At 42.8% G+C, this 20,153-nt stretch overlaps 2 protein-coding genes across 4 annotated transcripts in view; one reads left to right on the top strand and one right to left on the bottom strand.

The window, feature by feature from the left end:
• Positions 1-51: 51 nt before the first annotated feature.
• Positions 52-6,135, bottom strand: Pex11a (peroxisomal biogenesis factor 11 alpha). Of its 2 annotated transcripts, XM_008852810.3 has the most exons (3): positions 5,961-6,135; positions 2,598-2,713; positions 52-796 (listed from the first exon to the last, which is right to left on the bottom strand). In XM_008852810.3, the coding sequence occupies exons 1-3, from the start codon at positions 6,014-6,016 to the stop codon at positions 225-227; spliced, it is 744 nt and encodes a 247-aa protein (XP_008851032.1). In that variant the 5' UTR covers positions 6,017-6,135; the 3' UTR covers positions 52-224. The 2 variants fall into 2 exon arrangements, with proteins under 2 accessions (XP_008851032.1, XP_029411839.1); XM_029555979.1 differs by lacking the exon at positions 2,598-2,713 and having other exon boundaries at positions 5,961-6,113.
• Positions 6,136-6,227: 92 nt separating this feature from the next.
• The window catches only part of Wdr93 (WD repeat domain 93), an 88,732-nt gene continuing 74,806 nt past the window's right edge, over positions 6,228-20,153 (top strand). Inside the window, exon 1 of one of the 2 annotated variants that reach the window (XM_017803085.2) lies at positions 6,228-6,457. The gene's annotated coding sequence lies outside the window, so the exon portion shown is untranslated. The remainder of the gene's footprint in view (positions 6,458-20,153) is intronic. The other variant, XM_029555975.1, reaches the window with a different exon arrangement.

Here is a 20,153-nt window from a genome sequence, read left to right as displayed (position 1 = left end):
GCTCAGTAATGTTAGTCAAAGGAAAATAATCAGAAATTCAGAAGTTACTGCAGCATTTCAAAACCTTATCAATCTTCATGCTCCATTCTTGGCTCCACTTCTGCTCACATTACAGGTTGGTAAGACATTCACATGATTAGAAACTTCAGTATAATAAGACATTGTTTGTGCCTAACACAAATGTCAGTTCCACTAAGATATCAGCTTTAAAGACTTCAAACACTCTAGCGGGTCTTCAGCTTCATCTGAGGATATACCACGGTGACAAGGCCAGCCACAGAGGACACGAGACCTCCGAGTCCAACGACGCCATGATTGGACTTATATATCCCAAGCTGGTTCAAAGGGATTAGGATGTCACAGAAGTTCTTCACTGTGTCTAGGAGCAAGGGAGGATGCCGCTTTAGAGATTGGAATAAGAGTAGAAGAAAAGACTGGAGCCATTCTGTTTCTTCATCAACCACACTGTACCCAAGAGGGTCCTGGGATGATGACTTCTCTTTCTTGGCCCTCTCATGTGCAACCCGTCCCATCTGCAGGGAGATTTCATATAGATCTCTGACCAGGCTCAGCAGGAGAAAATAGTAGTAGTGGCGGGCTGCCCACATTTGCCATTTCTCTCTGTTGATTCCAGAGGTGAGACCCACACTCTTCACCCAGAGGACAGTGTCACAGATGTAATAAACCACACGGTTCAGGTTGGCTAATGTGAGGCATAAGCGGGGCACAAGATCAGTGACTTGGATGCTCTGTTCAGTTGCCTGGATGGCATGGACCACGTTGCCTAGTCTGAACCCTGTAAGAGGAACCCACAGAGTTAGCACTTACTTAATTCATACTTAATGGGCGGGCAGAAGCCCTGTGACAAGGTAAGGAGCCAGCACTGGTATCTTAACAGTTGATGGTTGTTAGAGACTCAGTCTTAGCTCAGGAAAGAAGGCCATTACAGTATGTTAAGCACCTACATAATGATTCTGCAAGGTACAAAAGATAGTGACTTAAAGTTTATTACCTCCATGCCAGTGAGTGCCGTAACACTAATTTCTAGCATATTCTAGATTGCAAGCGTGGACTATTACATTTGAGTGTTATCACCTACGCTTCTTCAGAAGGAAGGGCTAGATTCATGAACTCCAGATTCAACATTCTTATACATTTTAATTCCAAGCAAAAGATCGCCTTTTAAAAGATACCATTATCATTTTGCTATTATTCTGACCCAACTCTCCTCTGGCTAACTACTGAAGAAGACAAAGTAGAAATGGTTGGATTTAGTGGACAGGGCAATTAATATTGTCACATGGAGCTTCTAGTTGAATTAATCAACCACTGCAATAGCATCTCCTTATGTAAGTTTGCAATTTAATCAATCAGGGAATCATCCATTCACATGTATTTACTGGGCACTGTGAGAATGGGTTGACTCAGTAACTGCCAGGAAGTAGCTACTCTCCAAACACTCTCAAAAGAGTACTTGATATTAGCTTACCTTGAACTAATACAAAGAAGTATATGCAGCAATTGTTTCAATACCTGAGGTCTGGGTTCTCATTCGGGCTCTTGCATGAGCTAGTTAAATGACACTAGATGAGCACCTTTTAGGCTTTCAAGAGCAGCGAAACTCTAAAGGACATCTCAGCAATGACATTCTAAAGAATCTAAGAATTTCTAATCTTGGCCTTCAAAGCCATCCAGAAATGCTTACCCAATCCTTCCCAACCTTCTTCTTGACAATTTGAGTCTTAATCTGTCAAACTCATTTCCTAGTTTGACACTGATCCTTCAATACAATGATTTGCTCATAACAATCTTGAACCTTCTCTAGAGGAAACCTCCCTTCCACAATACTCTTTCTGCCTCTCTAACCAGACCTCACATCTCACCTCCTTCAAATATATTTCTTTTCCTTTACCTCAGCCACAATATTTGGTACTCTTATTTATAGCATGTGATTTTATTTCTCCCATAAACCTAAGAAATGCTCCTTTATGAAGTAAATTGAATGGATAGTAGTAAAAAACAATTGACCTACTATCACAGCATCTGGTCATCAAACAATGGAGTTGCATGCATTAATTATAAGCATGGGATTTCCCAGGATGATTAATTATGAAAAATTTTTAGACAGTGAAAACCCTTGACTTCATTTTTTGTCTTTCATATGAAACTACCTGGTAAATGGTCTAAAAAAAAGCCATCCATTCAGATCCTCCAGTAATTTTAAAGAGAAGAAGGGGAAAAGGCAGGTGGTCTAAAATTTAACTAGTCTGTTCTATAGAACAAAAGGGCTCATGCAAGCAGAAACTCATGCTGGAGATTACTAAGACATTCTGAGAATGGAAATGAACTAGCATACTGTGCTATGATTAAGCAAAAGGATATGGTATGGCACCAAATCTGAACACAGAAGGGTATCTGTTAATGGCCTGCAGCAAAACATTTAACCTTTCTGGTCATGAGGCAAGTTGATGGTCTGTTTTATCAGTAAACTTGATTGAATGGAAATTAAAACCTTGAAAGCATGTTGTGAATTATGGGATGTCAGGCTGAGGATTATAAACCAGAAGCCACTGTCCCTCAAAAGACAGGGTACTTACATTTACGGCCAGTGCTCACACTGGACTCCAGTTTCTTGAGCTTCATTACCACCTCCTCTTTGCCAGCTTTAGATTCTAACAAATATCTAAGCAACATGCATGCATGTTGAGTGGCTCTGAAATGGAAAAAAAATGTGGAAAATGATTTATAAAACAAATAATGATTCATGAAGCAAAGGGAAGAGAAACATATATTCTAAAGGCAAAAAGAAGCATTTTGCTGAGGCAGACTTTCTGAGATCTGCCATGTAGTAGCTCTTACAAAAGCAACATTCTGCAATAGTTATTCCACAAGAGGGACAAAGGGTAGAGCATGCAATGGCAATGCAACATAAAGGTTAGGAAAGAGGACTCTGCAGTTAGGGGCAGGTCACAGCTCCACAGAAAAATGGATATAGTCAAAGTGGGAAATTGCATGGAAATGTCTCTCAATTCCACAAAGATCCACACTTGCTATTTTCCCCAGTGTAGAATGATTTTCAGATTTCCAAAATGAACTTTTCTATCACATAATTTTTTGCCTGTATGTATGTATTAAGTGTATTCCTGTGTGAAATGCCTGTGGAGCCAGAAGAAGGGTTCAGATTCCCTGGAACTGGAGTTGGTAGCTGTCATGTGAGTGCTAAGAACTGAACTCAGGTCCTTTGTAAGAGCAGTCAGTGATCTTAACCACATTTTAAAATTCATTTATTTAATTAATTTATATTTTATGTATATAAGTGTTTTGTTTGCATGTATGTAATTGCACAGGTGACTGCAATGCCTTCAAAGGCCAGAAGAGGGTGTTGGAACCCCTGGAACTGGAGTTATGGATGGTTGGTAGCTGCCATGTGGGCGTGGGAACTGAACCCGGCTGGGCCTATGCAAGCACAGCCAGTGCTCTTAACCACTGAGCCATCTCTCCAGCCCCTCTACTACATAGTTTTTTAAAAAATATTTTATTTATTATTTTTATTCTATGTGTATGCGTGTATTGCCTGCATGTAGATAAGTGCACCTGTGCCATGCAATTCCCACGGAGGACAGAAGAGGCTGTTGGATCCCCTGGAACTGGAGTTATGGACAGTTGTTAGCTGCCACGTGGGTGCTGGAATTCAAACCTGGGTCTTCTGCAAGAACAACCAGTGTTCTTAACCACTGGGCTATCTCTCCAGCCCCTCTACCACATAGTTTTAACTGACTACTTATATATGACAGGAAACAAATTCTAGAATGAAATAAAAGCCCACAGTCCTGAATATTAATTTCTCAAAACTACAGGACCAAATACATACCAGAACACAAAATAGCAAATATATTTTATATTTTTTTCCAAAACCAATTAGAATTTTACATAAAATATAGGTAGAACACTGTTTAATAATACTATACATTCAACAAAGTGATCATCATCATGCCAGCAAATAATAGTGGCTCAGTGATAAATATACTAGAAAAATATATCACAAACATCCAAATTCACCTGCAGTCTACTTAAAAAAAAAAAGGTGGTTCCTACTGTTCTGTAACTGCATTTGAGTCTCTCTGATATAAACATTATTTTCAATCAAAATGTGGCACAGAGTGGGTATGGTGGCTCATGTCGAGAACCCCAGCATTTGGAACTGGGACAAGAGGACTGTGGTACCAATCTAGGCTACGGAGTAAGATTCCACCTCAAAAATAAATAAGTAAATAAATAAATCTTCCAAAAAGTACATATTTTCCAAAATGGTGACCTAGTTTTGGGGCATGACATGATAAGAGGCAAGAGAAAGCTGGGCATGGTGGTATACACCTTTAATCCCAGTACTCAAGAGGCAGAGACAGGAGGATTTCTGAGTTCTAGGCCAGCCTGATCTATATAGTAAGTTCTAGGCCAGTCAGGGATATATAGTGAGACCCTATCTTAAAAAAAAGAAAGAAAAAAAGAGGAGAGGGTAGGAGGAAAGTATGAGGAGTAGAGGACAGGACCATCTCTCTTCTTCAATTATGATTTCCAGCTAGAGAGCTAGAGAGCTAGAGAGCTCAAGCTGCTCATGCCAACACACCTTTCTTTCTCAGATGTGGTCTAAGAATAGGACTGGGTCTGAAAACAAGGCATTATTTTAGGACTGCCACTTTGTTCATAGTTATACAGATTGTTTGAAAAAATATTATTTTTATTTTATGTGTCTGAGTGTATTGCCTGTAGGTGTACTCAGGTCATGCAGTGCTTGCAGAGGTCAGAAGAGGGTGCCTGATCCCCTGGAACTCGAGTTATGGACAGTTGTTAGCTGCCATGTGGGTGCTGAGAACTGAACCAGGGTCCTCCAGCCCAGTTATACAGATTCTTAAGAAGGTTGGGAAATAAGTGATAGGATCTGAGGTTTTGCTGAGATATCAAAAGACATTGCCAATATATTCTGGGGATACATGAATTATGTTTTGATTTTTAATGAAGCTAGTATAAAATGCAACCATTTGAAAAATCTATCAATTAATCAGAAAGGCAGTATGGCTCAGTGGCTAAGAGGTGGGTGCTTGCATCAACTGTGTAGAGTTGTGTCTCCACCCTGCCACCCTAGTTCTTCTTTCTGCTTCAGTTTCTCCATCTGTGAAACTGGGATATTTAAAGTATCTCCTCCATAGGGTTGTGATGAAGGTTAAATAATAGTTGCAAAATACTGTGCAGGTGGTCTCTCAAAGTCCCATCATTAGGACTTTTCTTACTAGTGTGTTTATACTAGCATTTGACCCCTTAAACTCTCAGACGAGCTGTTGAACAAAACAGCAACCGTAACTATGTTGTGTTAATTTTTTTTCTAAATGATCACTGAACAAGACTTTGTCAAATCTCTGGGGGGTGGGAAATCATGAAGAAGGATTAGTAAGTATTAAACACTCACTGGCACTTTCAATAGCATAGCATGTACTTTGGAGGTACAGCTCTAAGGCTTTCTCCACTGTATTTCATACTCAGTATCTCAAGGACACCAATTAGGCAATAATGGAATATAAAGAAGATAAAACTTTCACTGGAACACTTCAGGAGGTAGTCAAAGCCACAGTTAACTGTTTTGCTTCTCCAGCCACAGAAGTCAATCCAAAGTTTCCCTGTCTCTCAAAAGAGATGTCTTGGAAAGATGTTGCGGGGCGAGGACCCAGTTTCCCTCTCTTGGAACAGTTAGGAGGGCGGGTTCCTGGGCTGAGGTCACACAGCAAAAGGCAGGAGGCAGCTGGGGACCTGAACGTAGGTGAGGATCGCTCCGGCCCCACGCTCCCTCAGTGGGAGTTGGCAGTGTCCCTGTCCCTCGATGTACAGGGCCACTGCCTCCTTCTCGAGATCCTGGGAAGTACTGGGTCGCAACCGGACAGTGGGGAGGCTGCCGGCACCTGGCTCACCTGTAAAGTCGGTCCCGGCCCTGGCTCTGGTTAGTGAAGCGGATGAAGGCGTCCATGTTGCTCAGCCCACGGTCACGCGTCCCGCCGGGCTCGCTCGTGGGTCCTCTGGGTGCCGCGGGTCCCAGGGGAGGGTCGGAGCCAGGGAACCGCAGAGTGGGCGGGGCGGGTCTCTCCGCCCATGTGGGGGCGGATACTCCTTCGGAAGGCTGCCTTCATGGCCTTCCGGTTGTGGCCGGAAGTAGTGGTTACTAAGGCGACGCCAAGCCACCGGACCAGGCGGGCAAAGGTGCCTCACACAGCTGTGGAGCGCACCCAGCTTTCCAGCCTCAGGCGTCCCGGGGGGTATCCAGGAGCCCCAGATGGAATCCCGAGCACCCCAGAGTCTTTGCTTGAAGACCGTGGGCCCCATCGTTTTCCAGCTCCAGGCCTGCTGGAGGAAACAACCCAGATAAACCCGCTCCATCCTGGAGTGTGTTCCTAGAAGAGAGCAGGGTAAAGTGAGAGAATTTTCTTGAGCATTGTTGAACACTGAAAAGTGTTTCCTGAGGAAATCCTCAAAAGCTCAACCTTAAAGCACAGGCAAAGGATATTATAGTCAGTTGTACTACTAACATCCGTTCTGTGGAGCTTGAAGACTGAGCCCCATTCATTTTGTTAACTATTTTTCTCTTCCACCCACGCTCCCTCCTTTCCTCCTTCCTCTCCCTGGGCTTCTTTCCAGTCTGTCTGCTTCCCTCCTCTTTCATCTTTTTTCCTTCTCTTATGATGTTGTTTTCCTAGAAGGACTCTGATTGGCCAGGATGAAACACAACCTCCATCATGCCATCCTCCCTTCGTAGGGGATCTAAGGATGAGGCAACATAAGTCCCTATGGTTCTCTGTAAGCTTCTGCCAGAATCTCTCAGCTGTGTTGCTCTAGCACCTGTGCTACATCCCTGATCCCTGCAGGGACCTGGGCCACCTTCTCTGTACCATGGCCCAGGAGTCTCCCTTTCCTGGCACCCTTTCCCAAGGTTCTGCTTGTTACTGGGGAAATCCAGGTTCCCTTCGTGGGTTCCTAGTCTTGTTAGTACAAGAATTTAGAAACTGAACAGAAGGAAGGTGGAGGATGATTTTATTAAGAGTTTGAGAGAAAAACAATGGGGCAGGCAAACTGTGAATCTCGACAGCTGCCTGGAATAGGGAAATGGAGAAGAGAAAAAGGGAAGACCATACTTTTAAAATTTTATTACTTTTTATTTTATGTGTATGAGCGTATTGCTGGCATGTATGTGAGTGCACCTGTGTCGTGCAATGCCATAGAGGTCAGAAGAGGGCTTTGGATTCCCCTGGAACTGGAGTTAAGGACGGTTTGTAGCCGCCATGTGGGTGCTGGGAATCGAACCTGGGTCTTCTGCAAGAGCAGTCAGTGTTCTTAACCGCTGAGCCATCTCTTCAGCCCGAAGACCATGCTTTTTCAGTGGAGGTTGGTCAGTGTCTGAAAGAGATAACAAAGAAGGAAAGGTGGCTGGTGAGATGGCTCAGTAGTTGGAGAGGACCTGAATTCAGTTCTCAGCACTCACACCAGGTTGCTTACAACTCCTACGCCCTCTTCTGGCCTTAAACACACACGCACGCACGCATAAAAGCAATCTTTTAAAAAAAAATCCCTCCTATTAAAAGAAAAAAAAAAAAGAAAGGAAAAGGGAAAATTACAGGCGACTTGGAGAAGGTTCCGCAGTGCTCCATAATGGAAGCTGAACAGTGGCTGCTTGTAACTATTTTTACTGGATGCACCCCCTATGACCATAAAGTAAGCTCTCCTACTTTTGTAATATTTATTCCCTGCATCAAGGCTTGCCCTTAACACTTGCAGGCCTGGGGTAAAACTACACACCAAGACCTACATACAATATGTTTAAATATTTAAAAGTTATAAATCAAGTAACAAATTCTTAAATATGTTCTCCTGTGCTGTCAAATATACTTTCATAATAATATAGAAAGCCAGGCTCACTTTTAGACGTCTAAGACACCTTGAAATACCTGGAAATATAGGTGGAATATGGTAATGTGGAGAGAGGTAGCTCCCAGGCTTCTCCCCTTCCCCCTTCCCTTCCCCTCCTCCTTCCCCTCCTCCTGTGTGTTGCTGAAAGGGGCCCTACAAACAATGTGTGGATACTCTAAGCTCCATCCAGATTCTAGCCCATACCACAGTCATGCTGTGGGCTCCCTTCAGGTTCATGTTAGTATCTGAGTCTCTCTCCAGGAGAAATGGAAAAGGCTTGTGCAGATGCTGGGATCTTTTGGGCAATAATTCCCATGGACTTGACTAAGAAGGTAACGAGGCTTTGGGTAAGGATATCCTCTCGGCTCCATGGATTACTCATTCTTTTCGGAAGAAAGTTTCCTTAGAGAGTTAGAAGTACTCTGTAAGTGCATGGCTCAGGACAGGGCAATAGTAGCAAACAGAATTTGTTGAATGTTGGCTAAGTAACAACACTGTGCTTGCTCTTGGCCTAGGAACCCTCAATAAATTGGTAAGTACAACCTGTTGATCTGCTAGATGATAGAGATGAACACAAGGTGCTTTTGTTTTGAACGGAGTGCTGTGTTTTTGTCATGTGTTTTCTGTGTACTTCTGCATTTTCCATAATATCATAAATTGAATCATGTGTGGCTTTTTCTATCTGATTTTTTTCACAGTGCATTTGAGTTTCATGTTGTACATATCAGTACTTGGTAATTTTTATTGTTGATGTGGGTATACCATAGTTTACTATCCATTCATCCACTGATGTACAATTGTGTTGTCTCTGGTTTGAGGCAATTACAAATAAAACTGCTATATTTAAGTACAGATTTTCATGTGAAATCTAAGATTTAATTTTTTCTTGTTCAGATACTTAGAAATGTGTTTGCTGAATCATCTGGAGGGTTTAGCTTTATAAGAATCTACCAAACCATGTTATTTTCCTACTGGGAATGTGAGTTTAATCTGCTTGCCTATGGTAAAACGTTGGATTGCTTCTACTTTGGTGCTGTAACCATGTGAAAGGCTTGCACAAGTTTTCATTTTCTCTGCTTCACTCCTAGGGATGGAATAACTGGACATTATCCTAAGTATATGTTTAATGTTTTAAGAAGCTGCCAAACTCTTTTTTTATTATTATTAATTTGCTCTTTGGCAATATCATACATGGATGTAATACATTCTCATTACACTTACCCCCCCACGCTGTCTTATCCTTCTCCCCGCCCTCACAAATCCCTCTCCTCCTCCCAGCAAATCACCAAATCACATTGGCATCTTTTTCTTTTTGCTTTGTGACTCACTGGGTTTAATCCAGTGGCTGCTGGCCATGGGTGTGGGTTTGAAGATATCCACTGGAGCATGAGTATCTTGCCTATGGCTATATCACTGAAGACAATAATTCCTCTCCCTGAAAAGCCCTGGACTGCCATTCCCCTGGGTGGGGAGGCCCATCCCTCATCTATGACTGAATGTTTATGGACCCAGTCTGGTGCAGGCCCTATGCAGCTGCTGTGAGTTCAGGCATGCCCCTAAGACAGAATTTCATGGTGGGCTTCCTTGTTACCTGGCTCTTATAGTCTTTCTACTTCCTCTTCCACTGTGTTCCCTGAGCCTTGGTGCGTGTGTGTGTGCGTGTGTGCATGCGTGCGTGCGAGAGAGAGAGAGAGAGAGAGAGAGAGAGAGAGAGAGAGAGAGAGAGAGATATGGGTATCTTGTTTAAGGCTGAGCATTCAACATTCACTTGTTCTCAACACCTTGACCAGCCATGGGTCTCTGTATTACCACACTTCACTGCAGAGAAGCTTTTCAGTCAAGGCCAAGGATAGCAGTAGCCCCTGGATATAAACATAAATATTTAGGAGACAGTTGGACAACATGTCCATTTAACAGAACAAGAGTAGTAGGTTTACCCCTAGTACCTTGGATTTCCTCAGTCACGGGCCTTTGACCACATTCAGAGTACTGGGCATGAACTCCTTCCTACAGAGCTTCAGATTCAATGAGAAAATCAGTTACTCCATAACAATTGTGCCGCTGTTACACCAGTAAGCACCTCTTGCCTGACAAGTTGGTATAGTAGCATGCAGGGTCCAAAGGTGGGAAAGACTGTTGCTGACTTTTCTTCCACAGCTGCCTGCAAAGCAATGTCCAACACTGAAGGCTAGTCAACAGGAAGGAAATGTGCAGCTTAGTTCCAACATAGCTTCTCTGTATTCTGCAATGAACATGGGTGGTATCTTCAGAATACAGGGCCTAACCATCGTATATAGTTTTGGGGGCCTCTGGGATTTTCTTGGTCAATAGCACCTAGGAAAGTGTCCCATACCTGGCATTGGGATTTTCATTTAATAATCCATGGCATCTGGGATCAGCATTGTCCACCACCTATGCATGGTTCAAAATCTTTAAAATTTATTTATTTTTATTTTATGTGTATGAGTGCTTTGCCTGTATGTATGTGTATGTAAGTGTACCCATGCTTGCAGTGTCTGCAGAGGGCAAAAGGGCATCAGATCCCCTGGAACTGAAATTATGGAACATTGTTAGCCTCCACATGGGTGCTGGGAACCAAACTTGGGTCCTCTGGAAGAGCAGCCAGTGCTCTTAACCATGGAACCATCTCTCTAGCCCCTTAAAAATCATTTTAAAATTATGTTTTTTAATTAGCTTATATATTAGTGGGGTTTTGTGTGACTTTCTTCATATTAGTCTTAGTTTTGGTTAATCCTCCCTTGCACCCCATCCCTGTTTAAACCTTGCCACCCGCTGTGTTCCTTCTATTTTTTTTTTTTTGTCTTTTTGAGACAGGGTCTCCCTGTAGCCCCAGCTGTCCTGGAACTCACTATGTGGACCAGGCTGGCCTCGAACTCACAAAGATCTGCCTGCCTCTGCCTCCCAAGTGCTGGGATTAAAGGCGTGTGCCACCATGCCTGGCCTTTCCTTCTATTTTTAAATCACATGTCTTCTATCATCCTCACCCCCATTAAGGCCTCGCCCCTCCCATCCCCCCAACCCCCTGACATGACTCCTTTGTCACGTGTAGGTCTCTATAGATATTCCAAGTTAAACAAATTTTTAAAAAATCCAAAGCCATGGTCCACATATGGGAGGGAATATGTGACATTTGACTTTCTAGGCATAGATTACTTCACTTAGTATAATATTTTCCAGTTCCATTCCTGCAAATTACATAATTTCATTTTTCTTTACAGAAGAATAAAATTCCAATGTGTTTATGTACCACATTTCATTATCCAGTCATCAATTGACAGATATCTCGGCTGATTCTGTTTCCTAACTATTGTGAATAGAGCAGCAATAAATGTGAATGTGCAAGTAACTCTATAGTCAGATATAGATTCCCTTGACTATGTGCTTAGGAGTGGGATAGCTAGGTCATATGGCAGTTCTGTTTCTATTTTTTTTCTCTAAAGATTTATTTTTATTTATGTGTATGTATGTGTGTTTGTGTGCATGTATGCCATGTGCATTCAGGTGCCCACAGGGGCCAGAAAAGGATATCAGATCCCATGGAGCTGGAGTTATAGGTGGTTGTGAGCCACCTGCTGTGAATGATGGGAACTGAATTCAGGTCCTGGAATAAGAGCTGAACTGCTGAGCCATGTCTCTCAAACCCTTATTTCGAGTTTTTTTTAGAAACCTCCAGACTGACTTCTAAAGTGACTGTACTAGTTTATAGTCCTACTAACAGCGTGTAAGGTGCCCCTTTCCCCACATCCATGCCAGAATTTGTTGTAATTTGTATTTCTGATCATGGTCATTCTTAGTAGGGAACAGTGAAGTCTTAAAGTGCTTTTAGTATGTATCTCCCTAATGGCTAAGGATATTGAACAGTTTTTTTTTAAGTGTCTACTATTCATTTATATTTCTTTTAAGAACTCTCTGTTAATCACAGAAGAGGGGATGGAAGGATTTTAAGAACCAGAGGTCAGGAAGGGCTGGGACTAAGCAGTGTCTCCTGGACATTGGACTGCCATACTCATGAATGTGCAGCAGCAAGCTTGTACAGTTTACCTGCACACGATTAATCAAGCCAGTCAACATTCCAGAGTGGATAGGAGGGAGGGGCACAGGAGCCCCTACCCCTAGCTGATAACTTTTGACAGCTGATGGCTGCTAAGGGAGAGGAAGTTAGTTTTCTTTAGGGGTATGGTCCCTGATAGGTTGACCATGCTCCAGTGGATGGCCTCTTGTGTGTATGAGCAGCACTAGTTGGACTCAATGGGTTATTAAAAACAAAACAAAACAAAACAAAAAACAGGACATGAAGTTGGGAACAGAATTGCAGGCAATTCAGTAGGAGTTGGAAGGAGGAGTAGGAGGTGAATATGATTGAAATACATTGTATGCATGTATGGAATCCTCAAGAAATAAATAAGAAATATTAAAAAGATAAAAATAGAACTCTCTGTTCAGTTCCAGAACCCACTTTTGAATTGGATGGTTTGTTTTCTTGTTTACCTTTTTTAGTTCTTTATGTATTCTAAACACTAATCCTCTGTCAGATATATAGCAAGGTGCCAAACTCTTTTCCAAACTGGTTATACTACTTTGCTTTATAAACAATGATTGATGAGCATTTCTAGTTCTTCCACATTCTTTAAAAAAAATTTAAAGATTTATTTTTATGTGTTTGACCTGCATACACATAAGTGTACCACACATGTGCAATGCCCACAGAGACCAGAAAAGAGCCTCAGATCCCGAGGTACTGGAGTTACAGACAGTTGTTACCTGCCATGTAAGTGCAAGGAACTAAACCTGGTTCTCTGCAAGAGCAGCCAGTGTTTTTGTTTTTTTTTTAATAAAAATTTGATTGAGAATTTCATACATGCATATAAGGTGTTTTGATCAATCCATGCCTACTCCCTCCCCTCCCAAGATTCCCCCCTCTGAAGAGGTAACCCTAAAATCTTTTAAGGAGTAGATTCGAGCTCCCAAATACTTTTGACATTTTTGGCCTTGGAACAGAGTACGTTGCTAACAGGCCCAAGGACATTTTGACTTTTAGCCAAGAAACTGCAGCCAGTGTTCTTAACAGCTGAGCCATCTCTCCAGCCCCATTAATTGTTTTGACTTTTATTTTATGTGTTTGACCTGCATGTGTATAAGTGTACCACATGTGTGCAATGCCCACATTCTTTTTCTTCTTCAAATTAAGAGTATTTTAATTAGCTGGCAGTCACAAACAAGCTCATGTCCAAAAGAACTCTTGACTCCAAGGAGAGGCAGAACAGGGTATATACATCTTAAAGCCACAATTATATAATGCCAGGGGCAAAGCCAATAACCATGGTTACCCCATACCAGGGGCAGGTCAGCTAACAAAAATTTCTAAGTTTTTGTTCTGAAAAACGAGTTTCTCAGAATTGCAAAAACAATGGGCTTCTTGGAGCAGCAGGAATAGCTGGGAGAGTACATTCTGCCTGGTTGTAAGTTTCCCAGTGTTGTAGAAACAATGTACCCCCTAAAACTGAAATGCAAGTGCAGTCTTCATGGGATCCATCTGCCTGGATGAGTGCAGAGGGAGTGGCTGGGCAGAAGCACAGGGTAAAGCAAAAGTCAGCTACAAGAAAATGGAGTCAGTTTGACCACTTCCATAACCATTAGTGTTTGTTTCTTGCATGTATTTTATTTATTTTATGTGCATGCGTGTATTGCCTGCATGTAGGTAAGTGCACCCATGTCGTGCAATGCCTGTGGAGGACAGAAGATGCTGTTGGACCCCCTGGAACTGGAACTATGGACAGTTGTTAGCTGCCATGTGGGTGCTGGGATTCAAACCCAGGTCTTCTGCAAGAACAACCAGTGTTCTTCACTGCTGAGCCATCTCTCCAGCCCATCTTGCATGTATATTTACAATGAGTAAATCTTCTTGATGAGTGGATTGTCCTCTTTATTAATATGTGGTGACCTTTATCTCATCTTTATCAGAATAGCTATACCAGGTTGTCTTCATGTTCCATATGCTTGATAGGTTGATTCTCATCCCTTAACTGAGTTTGTTAGTGTCTTTGCCTGGGAAATGTGTTTTCTGGAGAGGGTAGACATTTGGATCTTAGTTGTTTTGTTGTTGTTGTTGTTTTTAACTACTTTTATTTTATTGATTTTTTTGTGTGTATTTCATACAGAACATCCCAAATAATCATCTTTATTGGCACGCTCCCATAACCCCCCCCACTGGAGCCCATATACTCTGCCATCCTTGTTACTGCCCACTGTGTTGTCAGTACCCCCAGCTGTTCCCCAGAGTGGGAGAAAATCTTCACCAGTGACACATCTGACAGAGGTTTAACATCCAGGATTATGAAGGACTCAAAAAACAAAGAATTGAGAAAGGCCCAATTAAAAGATGGGCTCTTGCAGAGGACCCGGGTTTGATTCCCAGCACCCACACGGCGGCTACAAACCGTCCTTAACTCCAGTTCCAGGGGAATCTGAAGCCCTCTTCTGACCTCTGCAGCATTGCATAACACAGGTGCACTCACATCCATGCAGGTAATACACTCATACACGTACTAAAAAAAAGAAGAAAAAAAGATGGGCTAAGGAGCTGAACAGAGAATTCTCAAAAGAAGGAATAAAGTCGGCTAAGAAGCTTCTTAAAAGGTGTACAACATCATTAGTAATTATGGAAATGCAAATTAAAACCACTTTAAGATTTCATCTTACCCCAGTCAGACAGGCTAAGATCAAGAGAACAAATGATACCAAACATTGGAGAGGATGTGGGGAAAGGGGGAATGCTCAATGCTCATCCACTGCTGGTAGGATTGCAAACTTGTTCAACCCCCTATGGAAAGCAGTGTGGAGAACCCTTAAAAAACTACAAATGAACCTACCATTTGACCCAGTTATACCACTCCTTGGCATATACCCAAAGAACTCATCCTATTGCAGAGACACTGGTACATCCATGTTTGTTGCTGCTCTTTTCACAATAGCTAAGAGATGGAAGTAACCTACATGTCCCTCAACTGACAAGTGGATAATGAAAATGTGGTATATTTACAAAATGGAGTTCCACATTTGAGTTTCCTCCTTTTGAGAGTTTCCTCCTCTTAGTCAAATTAGGTAGCTGTTGATTTCCCCCAAGACAAAAATGCCGCTACTGCACCAATGGAATATTCTTTGCTGGCCATTGATGTGGTTATTTGGTCTTGAAGCTGGTACTGGATCATCCGTTGATGTTTTCCCTTGGCGCTTTCATAGTGTTCTCCAAAGCTATGAGAGCTTGCCTTCAGGGGAAGTGGCTTCCAGGTCAGTTGCAGCTCTATACAAATTCTATGTGCAACGTATGTTCTGTCTTTGGCAGTAGGGCCTTACCTTCAGGTCCTGGGAGGCTATCAAGGGTTGTGGCAATAGCCTGAGTAATTTGGGGATTCTCTTGGACCACTCTTTGGCCAACAACTCAAAGGAAGGTATCTCCTGTCTGGCACTGTTTCTTGTTATGTAGCCTTTAGCTATACACATGGACTCTTAAAGAAATAAACTGATCACATTAATCTTTGGTTATACTTTCCTTTTGGGTGTTTAAGATCATACAGTTGGCCTAAACAAACCAATCTATTTTTACTCTTAAGGCTGTTTGAGGATCTGTTCCTCAGGGGTCACATGGGCTTGAGAGGAGCCCCTGGCTCCTTTCTTTTACCAGTTCCATCTATGTGAAGATAAGTCAAATGTCCTGCTTGACTGTGGCTGTAGCATAACCTAATAAACATGGCCAGAGTGGTCATGTTGTCTAAGATCTATGACCACTGTGGTGGGGTCTCCCTGGCCTCCCTGAAGAAGAGGACAGGTGACTCACCACAGTTATAGGACATTTTGAGAGATGTTCCGTAGTCCCCTGGAACTTAGTTGACCTTGGAGGGCAAGGAGCAAAAACTGTCCTTTAATTCCTTCTGACCAGATTAGTATAGGCCTCAAAGTATGGCCATTAAACATTCAAGAAGGTTAGTTCCACCAATCTGGTACTTTTAATTACCATGTGCTGTGTGGATAAAGCTTGGGCAAAAACTAAACATTCTCAGATAAACCTTGACAAGATATATATTTTGTTCCTTGAACTAGTTGTATGTATAATTTGTCAGTAGGTTGTTGGACTAATATGGTTCCCTCTGTTTTTTTTTTTTTCAAACTAGCTAGGCTTTATTTATCTCTTGTATTGTCTAACCCTTCCACCATAGTTTCCCCCATTTAAAGTGCTCCCATTTTCCCCATATCTCCCTTGATAATACTCTTCTCCTGTGGTCCCACCTCTCTTGAGCTCCTTCATTCCTTTATCCCCAAGGTTCCTTGTATAACCCTCCCTCTCGACTCCCATTTAAATAACCCAATTTTTATCCATATCTCCCTTAGTATCACCTGTTTCCTACTGTTCCTCTCTCTCAGGTTCTTTCTTTTCCTTTACCTCCCTGGTTCCTTTTCATTATTCTGGTTCCTGTAGTTATGTCTGGATACATATTCATTTATCAGGACTTGGTGCTAGGATCCACATATGAGGGAGAACATATGTCATTTGTTTTTCTTAGTCTGTGTTACTTCACTTAGTATAACATTTTCTAGCCCCATCCATTTACCTGCAAATTCATGATTTCATCTTTCTTTACTGCTGAGTGGTCCAGGCTCTTCTGGTTTTCATAGTTTATACTGAAAAGTCAGCTGTAATCCTGATGGGTTTTCCCTTATATGTGACTTGTTTTTTCTTTTGCAGCTTTCAGTATTGTCTCTTTGTTCTGTACGTATAGTGTTTTTTAGTGATTTTACTATGATGTGCTGTGGAGAGTTTCTTTTCTGGTCCTGTCTGTTTGGTGTTCTATGTGCTTCTTGTATTTGTATGGGCATGGCTTTCTTTAATTTTGGGAAATTTTCTTCTACAATTCTGTTGACGATCTGGTCCATACCATTATCCCAAGATTATTCTCCTTCCTCTATGCCTATGAGCATAGAGGATGCGTACGTTTGGTCTTTTTATGGTGTCACACAATTCCTGCATATTCAATTCTTATGTTTTCTTAAATTTTTCATAACCTTTGCTTGAGTGGTCTAAATTGTCCACTTTATCTTCCCGTCTTGATATTCTGTTTTCCATTTCATTCATCCTATTGGTGAGGCTTTCTTCTGTCATTTCTAATTGGCTGAGTGTTTCACTTCCTTCTTCATTTCAGCCTGAGTATTCTTCAATATTTCTAACTCTTTTCTGAATTCATTCAGAAGTTTATCCCTATCTTCTTTCAGTTCTTTGATTTCTTTGTGTGTTCTTTAAATTCACTGAATTCTTTTATCATGTTATAATTGTTGTTTTGAATTCCATGATGTCCTGTGTTATCTCTAGGGGGTTCTCATTGTACTCCTCTACAGAGCTGTTGGTACTTGGTGGTGATATATTATTTGGGTTTTTCATGTTATTATTTTTTTACTGTGACTTTGACATGTGGATTTCTTTTGTAGTTTTTGATTCTTGTGTGAGACTCAAGCCTTCCTTTTTTGAGTTTTGGTCTGCTTCTGTTTGTAAACTTTATGTGCCTTTATGGTTTACTTGTTAGGCATGAAAAGCTGGTTGGTTTAGGCTTAGGTTCTCTCTTTTGATTTTGTATTGGGGGGCCCAGATGGCTTTAGTCCTGCTGCTCAGGAGTTCCCACAGAGGCCCAAGTTGGATGAGAATCGGATGCTCTCAGGCTTTCTCCTAAGGTCTGGACCTCTCTAGTCAGCAGGCACAGTACAGTCTGGGAGGATTGCCAGGTAGAGTTAGGATTCAGGACTCTCAGGCAGTCAGGGAAGGAGGCTGGTCTCAGGAACTAGAGCAAACAGGGAAAGTGGCTGGTCTCAGGAATCCAGGTTGGGGGTGGGACAGCCAGGGATGAAGGCTGATCTCAGGTATGCAAAGGCAAGGTTGGGGAGGGAACAGGCTTTGAGGGCTCCAGGGGACTAGACTGAGGAATTGGGTTGGTCTGGGTACAGAAGATCAGGAAGCAGTAGAGAGTCTGAGCCAAGAGGGTAGTCCAGAGGTCTGGGGTGCCAGGAGATGAAATGGGCCTAGTGCCCATGCTAGGAGGAGAGACGGGGTGGGGGTTCTGGGAGGGTGAATGAGGTTGTGGGACTCAAAGCGCAGTGGTTGGGGTCAAACCTGCCAAGGAAAGATGCTGGCCTCAGGAAGTAGGGGGTTGGGCCAGCCAGGAATGGAGGCTGGTCTCAGGTATGCAAAGGCATGGTGGGGAAGGGAACAGGCTTTGAGGGCTCCAGGGGACTAGACAGAGGAATTGGGTTGGTCTGGGTACAAAGGATCAGGAAGCAGTGGGGAGTCTGGGCCAAGAGGGTAGTCCAGAAGGCTGGGGTGCCAAGAGAAGAAATGGGTCTTCCACATTCTTAACAGCCTATCTTGTTAGCGTCTAGGTATTCTGGTATTTGTGCAGTTCTATCTTGTGATTATAATTTTCACATCATTAATGCCTTTACTGCTGAAAATCTTTTTCGGTGCTTATTTGTCATATGTTTATGTTCTTTGGTTAGGTGTCTATGTAAGAGTGAGACCACTGAGGACAAGTCAGCCTTTCGGGTTGCAACAGCAAGAGGTTTATTAGATACACAGGTACCTGTGGGCACAGAGTCTCCTCGGAGGACTTGCGCGCCTCAGGTCAGGTTTGTGGAACTTTTATAGAGCAGAAGCGAGATACAGAAGCAGAAACGTGGTTATTGGTTAGTTTAAACTATTACAAAATGCTACAGGGAGAGCGGGGAGCTTACTTATCACTAAGCCAGATGTCTCAACCATAAAACTTATTTATCAGTGAGTTGGAGATGTCTCGGCCATGAAACTTACTTATCAGTAAACCAGATGTCTCGGCCATAAAACTTACTTATCGGCAAGCCAGATGTCTCGGCCATAAAACTTACTTATCGGCAAGCCAGATGTCTCGGCCATAAAACTTTTTTTCATTCCTCCCTTTTTCTTGGACATATGAGTGGAATCTTTCACTCATCATAACATATCTGGATCCTGAGTCCTCAATGCCTGGTACTGGCTGGTGAGGACTAGTGCCTGAACTACAGACAGCCGATCCTTTATGAATTGGACCAGCCGATTAAGTATGCAGGGTCCCAGGGTTAAGATTAAAAACAAAAGGACTAGAGGACCTGCTAGGGAAGATATCAGAGTGGTAAACCAGGGGGACTGATCGTATAGCCCCTCAAACCAACCTTTTTTGGACTCAAAGTTACATTTTCTTTCTTTTAGTCTTTCTTTCAGTTTATCTAGAGTCTGAGTTACCACTCCTGTTTGGTCTGTATAGAAACAGCATTCCTCTTTCAGGGCTGCGCATAAACCTCCTTGTTTTAGGAACAGCAGGTCTAGTCCCCTTCTATTCTGCAGCATTACCTCAGAGAGAGAAGTCAGGGAGTCTTTTAGGGTTCTTATGGACTCCTCTAAGGCTATTAGATCCTGGTTCATGGCTTCATGAAGGAGCATAAACTGGTCCGAGCGAACTAAGGCAGTTGCCCCTGTCCCGATTCCCGCTGCTATTCCCCCAGCTCCCAATAATATAGCTAAGGTTATGCTCACAGGCTCTCGCTTGAATCTGACAGGGGTAGGTGTCTCTTCATAATGTTGTAATACATAGCTGTCTTCATGCCAATAAATTCTGGGCCATAACTGTACCAGGACACAAAAATCTTGGGTTAGATTTAGAACAGCGAGAGAGACACAAGGAGTCAGTCCCGTGCTGCATGCCCAGTAGGTGCATTAGGGGGCACTAGGTATGCGTTGGCCTGGAGGGAAAGGGAGGAGTTATTCTTAAGGCAATGTTTAAATCCAGTGGGCACCTTTCCGATGCAGGTGCCTGTCGAGGTAACCTGAGTCAGGGTGAGCGTGTGGGTGGAAGAGGTGCAGGCGAGGGGGGCAGCAGAGTTCGCGGGTAGTACTGAGAAGTTTTCCTGGATGGCTATGCCCTCGTAGTAAGGGGGGCTCAGGTTCAAACAGAGCCAGCAATTCTTAGATTTATCTGGCTCCGAGTGATTTAATGCCTGGAACGCTCCCCTGACGAGGCTTAGGAGTCTATCACCTGTTCCAAGGTATATGGTGGGAGGCAGGCTGGCAAAGTCATTGGTTTCTGGGATCTGTGAGGGCACCAAAGCCGATGACGGAAGAGAAGCTGGGCGCTGGT

This window comes from Nannospalax galili, unplaced genomic scaffold (assembly GCF_000622305.1).
Source record: "Nannospalax galili isolate Female #2095 unplaced genomic scaffold, S.galili_v1.0 scaffold185, whole genome shotgun sequence".
NCBI classification, from domain to species: Eukaryota; Metazoa; Chordata; class Mammalia; order Rodentia; family Spalacidae; genus Nannospalax; species Nannospalax galili.
The sequence above is the reverse complement of the archived record's forward strand: the minus strand, read 5'-3'. Positions and strand labels throughout refer to the sequence as shown.